We start from the raw sequence: 19,604 nt of genomic DNA, 5'->3' as shown, positions 1-19,604 counted from the left end.
AGCTTGTTATAGTCTAATCAAGCAGGATCAGCTAAAGCTTCCAAGGGGCACTTAAGAGTTGTTTGGAGGAAGACTCAACTCCACTGCTCTTCCCTTTTTCAACGATGACAAAGAGACCGTCTCTCTTTCCTGGGGCAAAGTATATGTCAATTTGCAGATTCTCCTTAAAATAGCAAGATCTGGTCCTCTAGACGTCTCTAAATCAGCTTGTTTTTTGCAGCCTGAAGCAACTGAAGCTTGATGCAGTATACTGAAGCATAGAACCATAGAATCACAGAAAGGTTTGGGTTGGAAGGGACCTTTAAAGGCCATCTAGTCCAAGCCCCCGGCAGTGAGCAGGGACATCTTCAACTAGAGCGGGTTGCTCAGAGCCCCGTCCAGCCTGACCTTGAATGTTTCCAGGCATGGGGCCTCTACAGCCTCTCTGGGCAACCTGTTCCAGTGTTTCACCACCCTCCTCATAAAACATTTCTTCCTTGTATCTAGTCTGAATCTACCCTCTTTCAGTTTCAAACCATTACCCCTGTCCTATCGCTACAGGCCCTACTAAAAAGTCTGCCCCCGTCTTTCTTATAAGCCCCCTTTAAGCATTGAAAGGCCGCAATAAGGTCTCCCCGGAGCCTTCTCTCCTCCAGGCTCAACAACCCCACTCTCTCAGCCTGTCCTCACAGGGGAGGCGTTCCATCCCTCTGAGCATTTTTGTGGCCCTCCCTCTGGACCCGCTCCAACAGGTCCATGTCTTTGCTGTACTGAGGGCTCCAGAGCTGGAGGCAGCACTCCAGGTGGGGTCTCACCAGCGCCGGGTAGAGGGGCAGAATCACCTCCCCTGACCTGCCGGCCACGCTTCTTTTGATGCAGCCCAGGATACGGTTGGCTTTCTGGGCTGTGTCCGCACATTGCGGGCTCACGTCTGGCTTTTCTCAATCCCTTCTTCCGCCAGCCTGTCTTGATAGCAGGGCTTGCCCCGACCCATGGGCAGGACCTCGCACTTGGCCTTGTTGAACCTCACGAGGTTCACATGGGTCCACTTCTCGAGCTTGTCCAGGTCCCTCCGAATGGCATCCTGTCCCTCAGGCGTGTCGGCCGCACCGCTCAGCTTGGAGTCATCTGCAAACTTGCTGAGGGTGCGCTCGATCCCAGTGTCTGTGTCGTCAATGAAGACATTAAACAGTACTGCTCCCAGTACAGACCCCTGAGGGACACCACTCGTCACTGATCTCCATCCGGACACTGAGCCGTTGAGCACTACCCTCTGGATGCGGCCATCCAGCCAATTCCGCATCCACCGAACATCTATCCATGAAATCCATCTCTCTCCCATTAGAGAGAGGGGTGTTGTGGGGGACCGTGCCAAAGGCATTACAGAAGTCCAGATCGATGACATCCGTAGCTCTTCCCTTGTCCACTGATGCAGTCAGTCCACCATAGGAGGCCACTAGGTTGGTCAGGCAAGGCTTGCCCTTGGTGAAGCCATGCTGGCTGTCTCCAATCACTTCCCTGTCCTCCACGTGCCATAGCTCCTAGGAGGCTCTGTTCCATGGTCTTCCCAGGGACAGAGGTGAGGCTGACAGGTGTCTTTCACTGGACCATGTTGCTCAAAGGGCCAGCCAACCTGACCTTGAACGCATCCAGGGATGGGGCATCCACACCTTCTCCGGGCAACCTGCTCCAGTGTCTCACCGCCCTCGAGACCAGAGGCAGTTCCCTCAGCCTGCCCTTGTGTGCCGTGTGCCCTGGCCCCTGACCGTCTCGAAGGCCCTGGTCTGGGCCCACAGCCCACGCATCGGTGTCTTTCCTGGACTGGGGAGACCAGGAGGGGACAGAGGAGTCCAGATGCAGTCGCCCAAGTACCAAAGAAGAGAGGAGGAAAGCAGTTTTACTGTTATGTTCTTGGTTTATTGGTTTGGGTTTTTTTTTAAATAGGGGGAGGGGATGTGGGATAGGAAAGAAGGGCTCACGCCACCCGTGGCAATCAACACAATAATTGTTGATGCCGGGAGATGGAACGGGTGAGCCCGCAGGACGGCCGGGCGCGGAGGCTGGGCCTGCCAGCTAATGGCAGGTGCGGCGGTGGGTCCGGGCGCTCCTGCAATGCTGGGCGCTCCTGCGCCGCCGCTGCCGTGGCGTCCCGGAGGGGAGCCCTGGCACGGTGTTGTGGTGCCAGGGGAGCCATGCTGGAGGTGGATCCACTTTCATCGGTTCTTCTTGGTCTTCTGGTGGATCCACCTCCATGGGCTCCACCCCATCAGCCACGTGGTACATGTGGCTGACGGTGCCCCCCGTCTGAAGCTGCCTCCTCTTCCCCTGCGGTTCCTGCAGCCACGCCTTTTCTCTCCCCCCACGCAAGGATAAGCAGGCACCCGCTTTTCTCCTGCACCTCTTGTTTCCAGGCATCCTTGGAACTCAAGGGCCTCGAAGCTCAGTGAATTGTGGGCCGGCTGCCGGGGTCCCTGTATTTATAGGGCCCCGAACAAACAGTAGCGAGGTGGCTTGTGACATCAGGAGGCCACTGTGATGGTGACGCATGTGGCCAGATACGGCTGCTCTGGGAGTTGGGGGGCCTGTGGCCTGAAAGATGGGAGAAGGAGGAAGATGGCCTTATGTGGGAGAAGGAGGAGGGGGGGGCTGAGGGCCCCTTTCCTGGGGATCGCTCCCCTGTGCCCTTCCGCTGTCCCTTGGACACAGGGACTGCCCTCCACCTCCCCTCGTGTGCCTGGGCTCCAGCCCCCTCCTCATCCCGTGCCCGGGCTCCCCTGGACAAGATGGCGGCAGGGGTGCTGCAGGAGGGTCGGGGTCCCTCAAAGGGATGGAGGCAGGCACTGGATACAGCCCTCTAGAAGTGCATTTGTCCCTCTGCATCCGGGGATGTGCACATGATTTAACATGAACAGTCTTACTAGAAAAGGAGCTTCCAAAACTCCGGCCTAGTACATGACAGCAGGACTATTGCATTTGCCCTCCAAAAGCGGCTGCGCCTGTATCTATTAAAGACGAGACATGTTGGAAAACAGAGCTAGAAAATACGCTTTCACTATAACAAACAAGGTGTTGCACAAGTCTTGCTTTGGTAAGATTTGGGCGCCTCAGTAGCGGAGGACAGTGCCACTAAAGGCTTCCTGAACAGTTCAGGGATACTAACCTTTTTTACGAAGGTAGTTACAGGATAGCATGACACAAAGCTGAAGAATTAACTTCCCCAAAAGCTTGTTATAGTCTAATCAAGCAGGATCAGCTAAAGCTTCCAAGGGGCACTTAAGAGTTGTTTGGAGGAAGACTCAACTCCACTGCTCTTCCCTTTTTCAACGATGACAAAGAGACCGTCTCTCTTTCCTGGGGCAAAGTATATGTCAATTTGCAGATTCTCCTTAAAATAGCAAGATCTGGTCCTCTAGACGTCTCTAAATCAGCTTGTTTTTGCAGCCTGAAGCAACTGAAGCTTGATGCAGTATACTGAAGCATAGAACCATAGAATCACAGAAAGGTTTGGGTTGGAAGGGACCTTTAAAGGCCATCTAGTCCAAGCCCCCGGCAGTGAGCAGGGACATCTTCAACTAGAGCGGGTTGCTCAGAGCCCCGTCCAGCCTGACCTTGAATGTTTCCAGGCATGGGGCCTCTACAGCCTCTCTGGGCAACCTGTTCCAGTGTTTCACCACCCTCCTCATAAAACATTTCTTCCTTGTATCTAGTCTGAATCTACCCTCTTTCAGTTTCAAACCATTACCCCCTGTCCTATCGCTACAGGCCCTACTAAAAAGTCTGCCCCCGTCTTTCTTATAAGCCCCCTTTAAGCATTGAAAGGCCGCAATAAGGTCTCCCCGGAGCCTTCTCTCCTCCAGGCTCAACAACCCCCACTCTCTCAGCCTGTCCTCACAGGGGAGGCGTTCCATCCCTCTGAGCATTTTTGTGGCCCTCCCTCTGGACCCGCTCCAACAGGTCCATGTCTTTGCTGTACTGAGGGCTCCAGAGCTGGAGGCAGCACTCCAGGTGGGGTCTCACCAGCGCCGGGTAGAGGGGCAGAATCACCTCCCCTGACCTGCCGGCCACGCTTCTTTTGATGCAGCCCAGGATACGGTTGGCTTTCTGGGCTGTGTCCGCACATTGCGGGCTCACGTCTGGCTTTTCTCAATCCCTTCTTCCGCCAGCCTGTCTTGATAGCAGGGCTTGCCCCGACCCATGGGCAGGACCTCGCACTTGGCCTTGTTGAACCTCACGAGGTTCACATGGGTCCACTTCTCGAGCTTGTCCAGGTCCCTCCGAATGGCATCCTGTCCCTCAGGCGTGTCGGCCGCACCGCTCAGCTTGGAGTCATCTGCAAACTTGCTGAGGGTGCGCTCGATCCCAGTGTCTGTGTCGTCAATGAAGACATTAAACAGTACTGCTCCCAGTACAGACCCCTGAGGGACACCACTCGTCACTGATCTCCATCCGGACACTGAGCCGTTGAGCACTACCCTCTGGATGCGGCCATCCAGCCAATTCCGCATCCACCGAACATCTATCCATGAAATCCATCTCTCTCCCATTAGAGAGAGGGGTGTTGTGGGGGACCGTGCCAAAGGCATTACAGAAGTCCAGATCGATGACATCCGTAGCTCTTCCCTTGTCCACTGATGCAGTCAGTCCACCATAGGAGGCCACTAGGTTGGTCAGGCAAGGCTTGCCCTTGGTGAAGCCATGCTGGCTGTCTCCAATCACTTCCCTGTCCTCCACGTGCCATAGCTCCTAGGAGGCTCTGTTCCATGGTCTTCCCAGGGACAGAGGTGAGGCTGACAGGTGTCTTTCACTGGACCATGTTGCTCAAAGGGCCAGCCAACCTGACCTTGAACGCATCCAGGGATGGGGCATCCACACCTTCTCCGGGCAACCTGCTCCAGTGTCTCACCGCCCTCGAGACCAGAGGCAGTTCCCTCAGCCTGCCCTTGTGTGCCGTGTGCCCTGGCCCCTGACCGTCTCGAAGGCCCTGGTCTGGGCCCACAGCCCACGCATCGGTGTCTTTCCTGGACTGGGGAGACCAGGAGGGGACAGAGGAGTCCAGATGCAGTCGCCCAAGTACCAAAGAAGAGAGGAGGAAAGCAGTTTTACTGTTATGTTCTTGGTTTATTGGTTTGGGTTTTTTTTTAAATAGGGGGAGGGGATGTGGGATAGGAAAGAAGGGCTCACGCCACCCGTGGCAATCAACACAATAATTGTTGATGCCGGGAGATGGAACGGGTGAGCCCGCAAGACGGCCGGGTTCTGATGGCTAAACTTTTCTACCATGTTTTCTTAATAATCTTTAACACCCATAAAATGTAATGAATGATAGAGACTTTGTTGGCTGTACTGTAGTTTGAACAGTTTTTAAGAGTTTCCTGTAATAATATTTAATAATATAATATTAATGTTATAATACAATATTTATATCGTAATAATGTAATATTATCAACTTGTTATTTTGCATGGTAATATGTGCTGGGGAGGGGGAGCTTGTCTCAGCATTTACTGCTTTATTTCATCAAAATTATTCATGGAGAAAGCCTTATCCTGAAAAGTTGTATTGGGTAAAATTTGTCTGGGAATTTCTTTTAGTGCTTGCCCGCCTACTCTGTCAGCAGCCTCCACGATAGATGACCCATCTCATGCTTCTCACTGAGTACTCTGTACCTTCTGGGGCCTTATGTATTGCTTATTTTGGCAGTCAGGGAGGTGGACAGGCATACGATTTGAGATTCTAGGGCTGCCAGGGGCTCAATTCTGTAGGTGTTTTATCTATGCTATAGAAAATTTGAATGCTTTTGGTTTTCTGTCTGATTTAGAGTAGATGTGAATTTCAGGATGTCAGATTTCAAAATCTGGAGCTAATCAATGTAATGGAATGATTTTTCTCTGACCAGCCCTGCCATCTGCAGGAGCCTGTTTTGGTGGTCCGCCACAGCCTTGTGGGGTAGAGCCCCTCCCCTCCAGTTCTCCAAAGAGCAGAATTCTTGAGTGGAGGCCAAGAACACAGGATGGGCTCACAGATCGCATTCATGTCTGCTGTGCTGGGAAGCCTTTATGTATGACTGTCAGTCCTTAAGTGGTTTTCTACATACTGGATAATGTACCCTAAAGGAATCATTCAGTGTGCAACGCCATCCAGGTGACCACCATGTTTGCCTTCACTGTAAACTCCCAGAAGAATGACTGACTTAGGTAATTAGAGGGACCAGCTTTCACAAGACAGTCATTAATACTCTTGTTGTGACTAAAGTTCCCATGTTGGTTATCTGCCACTGCTTCTCAGTAGCTGTTTGCTTCGCAGCTGCAGAAAACTCTCTGACCATGTTGTAAAGTTTTCCTGCCACTTCCTAAGTCTTGAGAGTGGATTCCACTTACCCACCTTTGGTTGTACACAATAACAAAGGAAAGAGATTGTCTTAGTTTTGAAATTGAGAATAATGCTCTTCAGGTTGTTTACTCACAAGATTATATTTTCAGAGGGAACTGATAAATTAGAAAAGATGAAATGTGTAAGTTGTTTTGAAATTATCGTTGAATACTGTAGACATTACCATGTTTTAGAAAGGAGTGAGTACCTCTGTCTCATTAAAAAAAAAGGGGGGGGTGGAATGTCACCATCCAAACCTTATTATTACTATGCTTTTTTAAGATTGTATTAATACCTGGAAGACTCCATCAGAAATAGAGTCTCTTTTGTGCAGGCACTGTATATGCACATTGTGAAAACAATTCTCTGTCTCCAGGACTTTATCATTAAAAATCCCAACCTGAAGGGGTTTATATGCATGCATCTTTTTATGCAACGTGAAATTAGTGGGAACATTTTCATGACATTGAAATAACATTGTTTGGGATCAGGGCCCAAGTATGCAGATCAGACTGTATGGAATACCTCATCTGCATAGAGTGCTGTTAGAAATAATGACTTAGTTTTCATTATTGGGTACAAAATGTAGGCCAAATGGCATTTGTTACTTTTTCCAGCTATCAGCATCTTACCAATCTTGAAATCCATATCATGTACTCAGGCACCATGATCTGACAAACTCATTTTTCCTCTGAAAATCTTGTCCAGGATTGTCAGAATTTGCTACTTGTATAGAATGTACCTACAGAGAATGAACTCAAACCAAAATGAAAACTCTGCTTTCTTCAGTTCAGGACAAGAGAGTACTAGATTGGATTATAAAGATAGTATGTGTGGGGGGAAAAAGTGACAAAATATTTTGTTTCAGGGTTAGATTTATCATTAAATGACATGTCTTTCCTTAGAAACTGTATTCCATAGAAACTGTAAAACCACCTGTAAAAAGGAAAAAGGAGCTTGGCTGTTTCACTTCACTAACATCTCCTGTCAGAGTTGTAATTCTTACTGTATTTTTCCTCAGTTTTGATTGTCAAAGCAGCTAAGGGAGACTAGGTAGTCTCTTTCGCCTTCACATTTTCAGTAAATTGATAGCTTAATTTTACTATTCCTTTAAAAGTCCAATAAATACAACTGTATCTTTTTCCTGTTCTGTCCTAAACACATAGGTAGGCAGTGGGATCTGTTAATAAGTTGCTGCATTAATGAATTACCTCAGATATCATCTCTTTCAGCAGCAGCGTATTTGATCTAGGTATTTGTGCCTGCGTTGACATGCCTACTGCAGGGAGAAGCCTCACTGAACACCTGCAGCATTGACCCTATCCTTGGGATCAGTGTTTTGTTTGTTAAACACTTCACAATTATACTATTATTTTAAAGACTAGCATTGTTTTTAGGTTAGTTACTGTACCTGTAATGCTTCATTCTTGCATCATGAAGGTGTTTCCAAGAGGAGTTAAGACTTGTTTGTTAATCTCATTTTACAGGTGTCTTGGAAGGTTTATACTGTTTGATGTAAAATAGGTCCAGTACGCTGCCAGCTGGACAAAACCATGTTTCATAGAAGAGGTATAAGAGAGGGAGGGAAAGGAGCCAGCAGTCATCTTACACAGGTTTTCTCTTGATTGCAGTCACAGTCTTTTCCATATCAGAATCACAGAGGTCTGCTCTAGGTGACATCTTTTACCAGTGCAGCAGTAGTGGAATGGGAGAGTCGTTGTGGTCCTCTGAGGTCCAGGTGGAGAACTCTTGTTCTACAGTGTATGTGTAAGTGCAGTCTCCTTATCCAGACAATACTTTTCCCTAGTTTCTGTTCATTTAATTTACTGTTTGTTGTGGCCGGATGCTTTTTACATTAATGGGTTGCTTTCGTCTGTGCATATATTTTACTGTTTTAATGATTGAGATTGGTTGAATTTTGGTACTGAAAGAGAAATCAGACTGCCAGTTAGGGCTGGATCTTTCCTGTGGCTGGCAGCGATGCGTTTTCAATAGACGCACGTCCTGAAAGTCATGTCATTTGTCATCTGGATCCATCTGCATTGCAGGTAGTGAATCTCCAGGTCAGGGTTTTTTTTTTTCCTTCCCAATTTGCTCCTATTCAGCCACTTCTCATCAATCTGCTTTAAATACAATTTTAGCATAGCTCACATAATACCCAAAGGCTATTGTGTTTTGTGCTCCATCATTAATGTTTATTAAATTCACTTATCTCTTTTGGGACGTAGATTTTCTTTCTAACATTGTGTTCAGAGTTTGTGTGTGTTGAGGGAGGGCAAGAAATAGCCCAGCCATCCACTCTTCCCTTAGGTGTTATTTTCATTACCTGCAATTTACTGCTGTGTGCTTATTCACCTCTGTGTAATTGCAGTGAATGAATCTGTACAAATATTAGTTCAACTGATCTTTCCAGGGCAATAGCGGCAGCCCTGTAGTTCAGGTTATTTAAAACATGCAATATGCTTTAGGGAATGGTTTTGCTTTTCCTCTCATTAGATCTTTTCCTGGCTTCTTACCATCCTCACTGAAAGCTGTCATCCTAGACATTTCAGATCCTAAACTGCAGTTTCTTTTTCCCAGTGACTTCATTTTTGTTCTCGGAAGGTGAATAGCAGTTTTCTGATTGAACTCAAAGCTGGATCTCATTAATACAAAGCATATCTACAGTATCTGTAGAGCTCCTGTTGTTCCCTTCAGCACTGAGAGTCTGTTGGGCTGTTTGCTCTTGGTCAGTGCTTGGTTGTATCTATTCTGTAATACACTCATCTTCCAATATATTTTTACCTGACTCTGATGATTATTTTTTTTAAACTTGTTCTGAGTGAAACATTTAGAAAACTTGATTTCTACAATTTCTGTTGGTTTCATATACCCCTGAAGTTGTAATAATTGGAGATCTATTTTGATGAACTGTGCTAATTAAAACAGAGCAAAAATACAGTTGTGTGGTCATGCTCAGGATTTGGATGGAGTTTAGCTTAACAATTATCTATGTGGAATTAAGAAAAAAATTGTGAATGTGTGTTCCTGTTACATTTTCTTTCAGTTAATCTGCTTGTATAATCTGCCATGTAGCTCAGTTGGAACACTGATATTTTAGTTCTGTGTGACATGGAAAAGGAGGGCACTGTTCATAGAATCTGGAAGGGACTTCTGAAGGCTGGAAGGGATCTCTGGAGTTCTCCAGTCCAATGTCCTGCTCACAGCACGGTCAGCTGTGAGGTCAGACCAGGTTGCTCAGGGCTTTATTCATATGGGTCTTGAAAACACCAAGGATGGAGACTGCACAACCTTTCCAGACTGCCTGGTATTAGAAGGTTATGATTAGGTCTCTCCAAAGCCATCCTTTTTCCAGGCTGAACAAGACCAGCTCCCTCAACCTCACAGGACAAGTGCTCCAGCCCAGCTCCCAGACCTCCTTGGTTACCCTCCTTTGGGCTTGCTCCAGTTCATCAACATCTTTCTTGTAACCAGGGGGCTCAAAACTGGATGCAGTTTTCTATATGGGGTCTCACAAGTGCAGAGAAAAGGAAGGCTGTCAATCACGTCCCTTGATCTAATGGCCATGCTCCTGCCAATACAGCCCAGGATGCTGTTGGCTGCCTTTGCTGCCAGGCACACTGCTGGCTCATGTCCAGCTCACTGTCCACCAAGAACCCAGGTCCTATTTGGGCAGGCGGTCCCCAGCCCATATTGTTGCAGGGGAGTCTTCCTTCCCAGGTGCAGGGCTTTGTGTTTGTCCTTGTTAAATTCCATAAGGCTCCTGTCGACCCATTCCTCCAGCCTGTCAGGGTCCCTCTGGACGGCAGCCCTGCCCTGGGATTGACTGGTCCCCCACTTGTCATCTCTGCGAATGTGATAAGGGTACACTCAGTTGTCTCCTCTAGGTCATTGATAAAGGTGTTATCTCTTGCCCAGGTGCAAATACTTACCATATGACTGAGGAGGGATGGAAGAGAAAAACATTAACAAATAATGTTTTGCATTGACTTACTGGAAAAATATAGAGTGCTAAAATGTTTTTTGTTGTTCTTTTTAAATCCCCAAATCAGAACTGTTGGACAGGCATAATGAGTGTCATAGATCTTAATGTATAATGGACATTTAGATAAACCTTACTGAAGCAAATAGGACCAACAATTCAGGAAGGTCTTGTTCATTTACTGATTTTTAAGCTAGTTTCCCAGCCAGGATTTGAAAAGAAAATAAATCATTTGGTTCTGTAATTATTTGTGCAACTATAAATTCAGTCTCTATTTTTAGCCATCTGCCCTGTAGGCATTACTTTTAGTGCCATTTGGATCTTTGGCACCATGTATGATCCTCTGCATCTTCTTGTGTTTTGTGGCTGACTTGGTGCTGATAATTCTGATACAAATATCTGTATTCATATTCCTGCCTTTTTTTCCCTCTCCTTTTGCTTTATCTCTTTTAGTCTTTTTAAGGGTCTTCAGAACAGCTGCGTGGGCAGGGGGGGCAATGCTGTATTCCTGGACAGGCATGCTTTTATTTATTGTGCAAGATTCACAGTGAAACAATTTTATTCCTCTGAAACTTCACATGAAGAAATGCAATCTTAATTTCTGTAGCAGTTGCGGTGTCTGTACTTTACTGGTCAGTTCAGTGGTAACTGGTAGGTGTACCAGTAATGGTAGGCTGTTGCCTGCTCTGCTGTATGAGTATGGCATAGGAGAAATCCAAGAGCTTCTGCTGTTGCTGCTGTTGGCAGTAGAAGAGGAAACTAAGATTGAAAGTCCTTGGGCTGCTCCTCAATGAAGAAGATGGCCAGACTTTTGCTTGCTTAGATGGCCCAGGAAGGAAGTTTATCATAAAGATATCATAAAGATAGTAGCTTTTTACGATGGCATTTTTACCATGAAGATAGTAATTGCAGGTTTTACTCTAAATTGGGTGACTGAGCGACTGCTTTGGGGTCAGAAAACCTTGATGATTCCTAGCATGAGGGGAGCCCTCTCAGTCTTTCAGTGATTTGTTTTATTTAAAAGTCTTTGATTAGGGTGTGTGTCTCATATAATAATGTTCTCCCGGGAGGCTTCTGGTGAACTTAGCATATGGTGTACATGGAGGAGCCGACCTTATTTTATGTGGGGACTTGCAGGTGTTGAGACTTTATAGAGATTGCTGGCTTCACGGGTTAGGAATTCATTTAATTTCACTTTGAAGAACCTAACTGTGGGCCATTCCCTCTGGAGCATGACTTCAGCCTGCAGGTCCCTGACCCTGTTAATGGGCTTTTACAGTAGCATTTCATCAGTGCTGCTGGAAAGCTTGTTCCTAAAGACTTAACAGTAACATTATCCAGAGCAGTTGGGTTTTATGGAAGTATAGAGATTATAGAGAAGTGTAAACTGGGTGAATATGACAGATAGAATCCAATAAGCCAAGTGCTATCTCTTTGCAGGAATTTTATTTCATATGTTTTTAGAGACTTTGTAATGTTCAAATGGCATGTTACACCCATTCTTGTCCTTTTGAGTCAGCCTTGTGCTAAAAGATCCCATAACCTGTGTCTCCTAGCACAGCAACATACCAGCTTTCTTCACAACAAGAGTGCATGGAAAAGATCTGAGTGATCTTGAAGATTAGTCTGGTATGGTGTATTTTTTTTCTTTCTATCTGGTTTGATCATCCATTGTTTTTGAATTGCAGTTGACAATATGGCAGAAGAAACTCGAGATGAAAATATCTCCTCTAACTTTCCGTTGCTTCTGGTTTAGTGTTGTAAATGGGAGTAATATTTTCTTATCCAATTCCTCATCTTTTTATCATGTGAACTGTTTGTTTCAGGAATTTTCCCTGACTATATACATTCATTTTGCTTGTGCAAAGGTCCCTGATTTCATGTAGAGTTTTTGGGTGCTGCTGTTAGTAATGTATTATCATGAAGCAGCAGAATGAGAAAATACAAGGGTGACACTTTTAAACAGTGTGTGGAAGTTTATTGGTAGTATATGTCTTTGCTTGTTTGACCAGGAACACTTCCCACTGCAATTAGTGCTGGGCTGCAAAGATGTGATAGATGTGATTTTGGACCTTTGTTCTGGTAAAAAAGGTATTATCATAGAAAATGTTCCTTTATGAAGCAGTGTCAGGAAGGAACAAAAATATTGCCTCATTTGTCAGGCAGAAACCATAGAGCTGCTTTACTGTATCAGACTTTTTCTTTTAAAAAAATAAATAAAATCAGTGACTACATGCATCTTGCACATTCTAATTGAAAACATTTCTTCCTAGCTATTTTTCTTGCAATGGCTTACTGAAATGTGGGCAGGTTGCATGTTCAAAGAATAAAGGTGAAGTACTTGCTGTGAAATGTTGTTATTTCAATTAAGGCTTTTAAGGTTTTAGTTAAATCAAAATCAGTCCATGTGGAATTACAGTAAAATGTACCAAGATGTTGATTTACAGAAGCTCCTGCTTTCATCTCAGAAGTAAATTGTGGAGCTTCATGTAATCATGAAGCTTCATCCTTAAAACCTGATTGGTCTTGGGTGTCTCTCTAAATGATTTTTAAGGAATATAGATTATGAAGAGCTTAGAATATTAAAATTCTTGCTTATATTTTTTACTTTATTATGACATGCAGCAGTATAGAAAGCCTGGTTATTTTTGTGTAAGTTGAATTTAATGTTGACACTGCCTCTGTAAAATAGATTTTGTGTCTTAAAAAGGTGGTATGAACAGTAATACTTTGACAAAAAGGTTCATCTAATGTATTTCCCTTTAGAAAATAGGAGGTGGGGATATTTGAATCAAATGCCATCTTTAAAATGTGAAAATATGCTATCTAAATTTAATACTTAAGTCTCTGTGAGCCTTGGTCCAGGCTGCTAGTATGAATCTTTAAGATATATAGCTATAGGCTTGACTTCTTAAGCCCATCCAGTAAGCTCTAATGGGTGGGTTGCTCAAGTTATGTATAGATGGATAGGTCTTCCCTGGAGGAAATATATACAAGCTCTGATTTGTTAACTGAATTTAGACTAGACTATTACTGCAAACCTGAAGTGCTGTTTACAATATTATATATAGTGTAAAATTGCTTTTTGTTTTAAATGGGGTCAAAGCCATAGCCAAAATGCCAGGTGGATACATGATACTTGATCAAACGAGTAAAACTGAACCTTGCTGTATCTTCAGGATGCTTCAGCATGCTCATCAGATTGTTAATATATATGCATTCTCTTCAATTTTCATGAATTATAAAGTTAGTTTCTCTATTAAGACTGACTGAATTTCATGCTGCTGCTGGGATTTTCTAGCATTACATCAAACGTATAGGCAGAATTGTTCTAACAGCCTTGCTCTCTATGAGATTATTTCCTGTAGTGGTGCTGCCATGTTACAGCCATAGTTCTCCACTGTACTGGGCCTTTCGTCTCTGACCATCCCAGTTATTTGGACCACTGAGCAGCAAAACCATGGCCACTTCTGAAACTGGGCAGGATAGGCTGGGACCTCACCATGTGCACAACCCTTCCAGAGGAAAGAGCAATTGATTTTTGTTCTTTTAAAAGACCAGGAAGGGCAAAGGCTGTGCTTCTGCTCCAAGACTTCTGTGTTTTCCAAAGAAAGAATAGGGTAGGTTCTCTGGATTTCAGCCTTGGACCCTGGAGCATCTGTCAGAGTGCATGGACTGCCAGACGCTGTGGCAAGATTGTCTGCTAAATCTTTCTGCAAGGCTTCACTGAACTGTGAGAAAGAGTCAGTGGTGGTTACACACTTGCATCTTAGAGTCCACTGCAGATGTTTTTAAAGGCAGCAAGAGTGAAGACCTGATGGAATTGCTATGGAAACAAAAGCTTATTATTTTTATTTATTTATTTATTTATTCATTCATCCATCTGTCCATTTATTTATTTATTTATTAAAAACCTGATGTCCCTTAATAGCAAATCTTGGGAGTCAGCCAGTTTCAGGAGAGTTCTTGCATTGAAAATCAGGGAATGTGAAATACTGGCTGGTAATCAGCAACTCCAAGGTCCACTAGTCCTGTAGAAAATATTAACAAAGTACACAGTGTTGAACTAGAGTGCTCTGCCATTCTAGCAGAATATTTAGGCTAAATCGGGTCCTTTTTTTATTTGGACTTGCATAATGATTATTTAGGCATCAAGAAAGGACAGAACTGCAGCTTTTCACTGATACTGGCATTGAGTAACTGTTAAAATAGACAGAGTTGGTGGTAATGAGATTACTTTTAAGGCCTTTTTTACACTGTGGAGGATTCAAAGGAGTGGTGTGTCTGTCTGGTGGGAGTAAGGCATTCTAGTGCAAGTCCAGTAATCTGGAGGGGGTGAGAACTGTTGAAATAACTGTATTCTACTGAACTTCAGTATCACTGAAGAAAGCTGGAGTTCAATTTCAGTTGTTGAATGTTATGGCTTAAATAATGCAAGGCTTGTAGTTAATGCATATTTACAAAAGGATTGTGGAAAACAACCCAGAACTTTATAAAATATGAAGTGAGAGAATGAAGGACCTGGAAGTTCCAGACGAGCATGTCAGCTGGTTTTCAAGGCATGCTGCTTTTGGTGTCAGCTTTGATGGTATATATTCAGAGGCTTTAAAAACAATGTCTTGCAGTAGAAGGGCAATATGGAGAGGTGTTTTAACGTTACAGCATCCACAGTTTTTGGATGGAGGTTCATTTTTTTGGCAGTCCTTTGGTGTGCCTGGTAGTTGCTTTGCATTCGTGGAATGCTGAATCAATGCAAATGACACCCTTTCTCTGACTGGTGTTTGCTATGGTGTTACTTAACCTGCCATGTTTACTGTGGTAAGGTTGGGCATAAAGAGACCTGAGGGAGCTGTGCTTGTTTACTTGAACCTGAATTTAGCTTGTTGTGGCTTCCCAGGGAGTCACAGGTAAGGTTTAGAACCCGACCAAGAACATTTCCCTGCTCCCTTGTTCCATGCAGCATGTTATGTCAGGATACGGTGTGATGGGAAAGCAGAGGAAGCTAGAGTCATCCAGAGTGCTTGGAGACCTTGTCTGTGATACAGAATTTAGAATTATAGCCAATCCAGCATAATCCTGAAAACCATTATATTCACATAAAGATAATTACTGAACTGGTGGTTTATGGGAATGTCTGAGGTGTATATATAGCTCATTTAACATATCTGAGGGAGTCAGCATAGTCTGATTTATAAAGCAGAAGATGAGAAGAGACCAGAGTTTTCTCCTTACCTCTGCAAATGACTGGTGTTATGGAGCAATATTGGCTCTTGACCTCTCTGGGTATTACAGCTGTATATGCATCGCTGCCTCTGCAGTTCTTATGGTCTGTATTAGCATCATTACCTGGTTTTGGCTTTTTTCAAGCATTGTCTTAAATTAGGAGGATTTGTTCAGGCCATTACACCTGAAACTTTATACTTAGGCATCTTTTACTCAATTGTTTGGCCAAAGATATCCGTTTGGGTAGTTTTACTTTCTAGCAGTGCAGCAAATATGTATTGCAATTGTAGTGAAGCACTCTTGAAAAAAACCTGATATTGTATACCATGGAGGAATGTGTGTCTTCTTTTTATAAATTGTTTCTGTAGTTTATCAAATGAAGAGTGCTTGGTGTAAAGCAGAATATTTTTGTGAGTGTGAGGGGTTGTTTTCTTCAATTTTTTTGTGGACTATGAGTAATGCGTTACCTCTACGAGAGACTGTAATTTCATACCCAAGGTACTTGTACAGCATAGTTTCATTCTGTGGAACAACAGCCTTTTGTAACATATAACTTGAGTATAAATTGTAAAAGGCTGATGCTACCAATAATGCCTAATTATAGGTCTTCAATAATGCTGGCATTGGAGAGGTGGCATTCTGCATGCCTTTATTAGCTATCCTATCTAACTCTACTATAATGTTAACTGTCTCCTAAAGAGTGTATGTTAATACATGGGAAGTCACATTTTTAAATGAAATTTCCATTGTAATACAATTTGCTTGTATGTAGGTCAGAATCCAGGTTCGTTTGTCCTGGATTTTTTCCTTTTTTCTTTTTGATTGTTAAGAGTGATTATCAAAAAGGGGCTAATCTTTTATAAAAATGCGTTGTAAGAGAAAATGAATTCTACTTGTAAGAGGCTATTTTTTTAGTTCTATAGAAATATTTTCCTTGTACATGATACATTACAGTTTAAAAGATTTAATTATCTATGATGTTCAATGTTTAACCATAATGTTCTTACAATAGAGACCTTTGTTCTCCAGAAAAATAAAGTGTAGTCAGTAGTTTGATAAAATACTTCACAAAAATAATTTTCTGATTTCAATGCCATTAGTTTTTAACATCTAATTAATGAAAATGATTGAATGTGAAGGAGCTAATCTCCCAACTTGCAACAATTAATGGAAAGAAATATGGCAGTGCACAATACTGTTTGTCTTCCCAGTCTTTAAAAGTTGAAGTGCATGGCAATCAGTGTGACTTTTCAGATATTCAGGAATAAATTCTAGTTTTCAGTGTGCAAAAGATTAGACAGTTAATTTTCCTAACATAATTTTAAATACTGCTGAGTTGCTAAGCAGCTCTCTTACACTCCTCACTTTTTATATGCTTTATATGCAAATTTTCAACCAAGCCCTGTTGCTGTATACATTGACATTTTGCATTAGAAGACAGTGGAGAAGAAAACAAGTTATAGACTGTGGTTTTTGCATTTCTTTGTGAACTGGATGAATATATATTTTTATTGAAGTTTATGTGAACCAGAATTTTTCAGTTTTTCATGGACTGCATTTAAATTCTCTTGAGCCAACTTTTGCAGGTTAGGGCAGGCAAACTTCCATGGAGTTTTATATGGATAACTCCTGCAAGAGTTTGCTCCAGTGATTGCTGTTAGGTGTTGTTTTGAGTGATAAATTTGTTCCAATTACATACTCTTTGTCTTTGCAGCGTTCTGGATGATGAGGGGAGCAGCCTGCGTCAGCAGAAGCTTGACAGGCAGGTAAGATTTTGGAGGGGGACCTACTTGCTCTCTGAAGTCTAGATCTTGGAGTAATGAAATCACTGACGTATGTATCTGGTAATTGATAGAAAATTGCATCCTCTGATTAGGGAATGCAAAAGAGAGGTCTGTGGAGGTTACAGCTTTCTTAGAAGTCTAACGTCCATTAGAATTTTTCTTACAACTGTGGTTTGAGTGACTCTCATTTCCACTGCCTTGGACTTGTTTTAAGCTGACTTACAGTGTGTTTGTTACCCCTTTGATGGACCAGAAAGGACAAGAGATTCTGGCAGACATGCCAGCCAACAGAGGTTTACCACAAAGTTTCTACATATTTTCCTTTTCATTCCATGGATTTAGCCCTTGTGGCTGTAAACTAGTGGCACTATGTGCTATGTTGCCTATTTTGCTACTGTATTCCTACACAACTTGTACAAGAAGGTGATTCAGAATCTCTCCTGTTAAATCTCAGGAAATTTTGCCATCAAGTTTTAATGGGGTTTGAGGTTTCCACTTTTCCTTTGATTTTTCTGTGGTCCACTTTTCACAAAACTTTGTCATGTTTATACTTAAACCTTGTGAGTTTAATTTTATGTTTTTCTGTACATTTCTTTTCCCATTGTTTTATCAGCTTGCATGTCTACCAGCATCTCATTTTCAAATGCCATAATCCTGTACTAGATTCTGATAATTTTGAAGTCATGTTGAGGTGTTCCACACAACTTATGGAGCTGAAACAGTCCACTCTCCATTCTTGTTCTTTGGTTTTAGTCCATCTCCTTTCTAAAAGCAAAAAATCACTGTACAGGAGCAGGGAAATGGTAAGGTAATGGATAAGTAAAATTAACAGTTCACTTCTCTGAGGTTGTGGAAGAGGGCTCAAAAAGAGAGGTGCCTATGCTGCCATCAGATGCTGAAGGTTTTGGTTTTCAGCAGGTCTAGCTGAGAAATTCAAGTGTTTAATTAAAGTTCATCTTGTACAGTTGTTAAATTAGGCTCATGTCCAGCATTATCACTTGATTCTAGTTTGCAGATTACCTGCTTTTAATTTACAGAAACTTAAATTGGCATCTCTGCCTCATGCCCTTGCTTACCCTCCCATTGCTTCACAGCCAGTAATCTCACACTGTTGTTTTCCCACGGGTTATTTCCAAGCAAGCTCTGACAGCTGGTAGGCTGCTCAGAAAGACCTATTTTAATTATTTGCTGCTTTCAGCAGAAGGTGTTTTAGCAGTGGGTTGGTTGTGTTTTTTTGGAAAGATTTCCTATAACCCGATATCCCAATATCCTACTTGCTAACTACTGCCACTGGAAAACTGGAGAAGGTGTAAAGATATCCATTGTTTTTCATCATAGATTGCTACTGTTTGGAGTCCAGTAACAGATGCTTTTCTTTGTATTTTCCTCAGCGAGCATTGCTAGAACAGAAGCAGAAAAAAAAGCGCCAGGAGCCATTAATGGTTCAGTCCAATGTGGACAGTCGCACAAGAACACGCAGAATGAAACATTCGGAAGAACAAGCACCATTGGTTGAATCGTATCTTAACAGCAACAGCAGCACCATATATCATGGTATATGATTATGATCTATTGCATGTATATTTACTGCAAGTCATAGTATGATGCTGTCCATGTTACATTTATGCTAACGAGAATAAAGGTTGTTGTTTTGGATTTTTTAGTAGATAACTGATATCCTTCACTTGTGTTTGGGGATAAAAACATCAGAACTTGCAATGCTAGCCTAACAGGAGGGAGTGAGGTAACTAGCTGCCATTTCAGTGCTATGGGGAACAGACAGTGGCTTGTCCCTTCTGCCATGAATATTTAAGTGTCTTCAGCCTTGGTTCCTACTGAAGTAAAGCTTATGCTATTCCACTCTGTGTATTCCTCTGTACATAATTTTGCTTAAGCCTGACAGTGTTAATGATCAATTTGAAAACTGTTAACTAATTTCAGCTAAGTTTGGATATAATAGTTTCAAAGATACTGTGTTTCTGCAAATTTCATTAAAATAGGTGAGTAGGTAGAGAAGAACATTTCAAGCTTGTACAATGTGGTCTACGCTTTTACAGAATCCAGAAGGGACAGAGACACTTCGGATATCACAGCCATAGGGAAAAAATTATAATGCCATTTTTGTATTGTTAGACTTCAAAGAATTTAATAATCAGAAATAAATCCTAGGGAAACCAGTAGTTACTTAGTTCTGTGCTCACACGGCCCATGCGTGTTGGGCCCCTAACGAGGTTAGGTGCATACTTTTCCTCAGGATTTCCAAGAGGGA

At 43.2% G+C, this 19,604-nt stretch overlaps 1 protein-coding gene across 3 annotated transcripts in view; it reads left to right on the top strand.

Moving 5' to 3' along the window:
- TUB (TUB bipartite transcription factor) overlaps window positions 1–19,604 on the top strand; it is a 94,593-nt gene that overhangs the window by 24,353 nt on the left and 50,636 nt on the right. For all 3 annotated transcript variants that reach the window (XM_072864768.1, XM_072864767.1, XM_072864769.1), the window contains exons 2-3: window positions 17,266–17,317; window positions 18,727–18,889. In XM_072864768.1, the coding sequence (XP_072720869.1) occupies window positions 17,266–17,317; window positions 18,727–18,889 (215 nt within the window). The remainder of the gene's footprint in view (window positions 1–17,265; window positions 17,318–18,726; window positions 18,890–19,604) is intronic.

This window comes from Ciconia boyciana, chromosome 6 (assembly GCF_034638445.1).
Source record: "Ciconia boyciana chromosome 6, ASM3463844v1, whole genome shotgun sequence".
Lineage (NCBI taxonomy): Eukaryota > Metazoa > Chordata > Aves > Ciconiiformes > Ciconiidae > Ciconia > Ciconia boyciana.
Note: the sequence above shows the minus strand (reverse complement) of the source record. Positions and strands in the feature narration are given on the sequence as shown.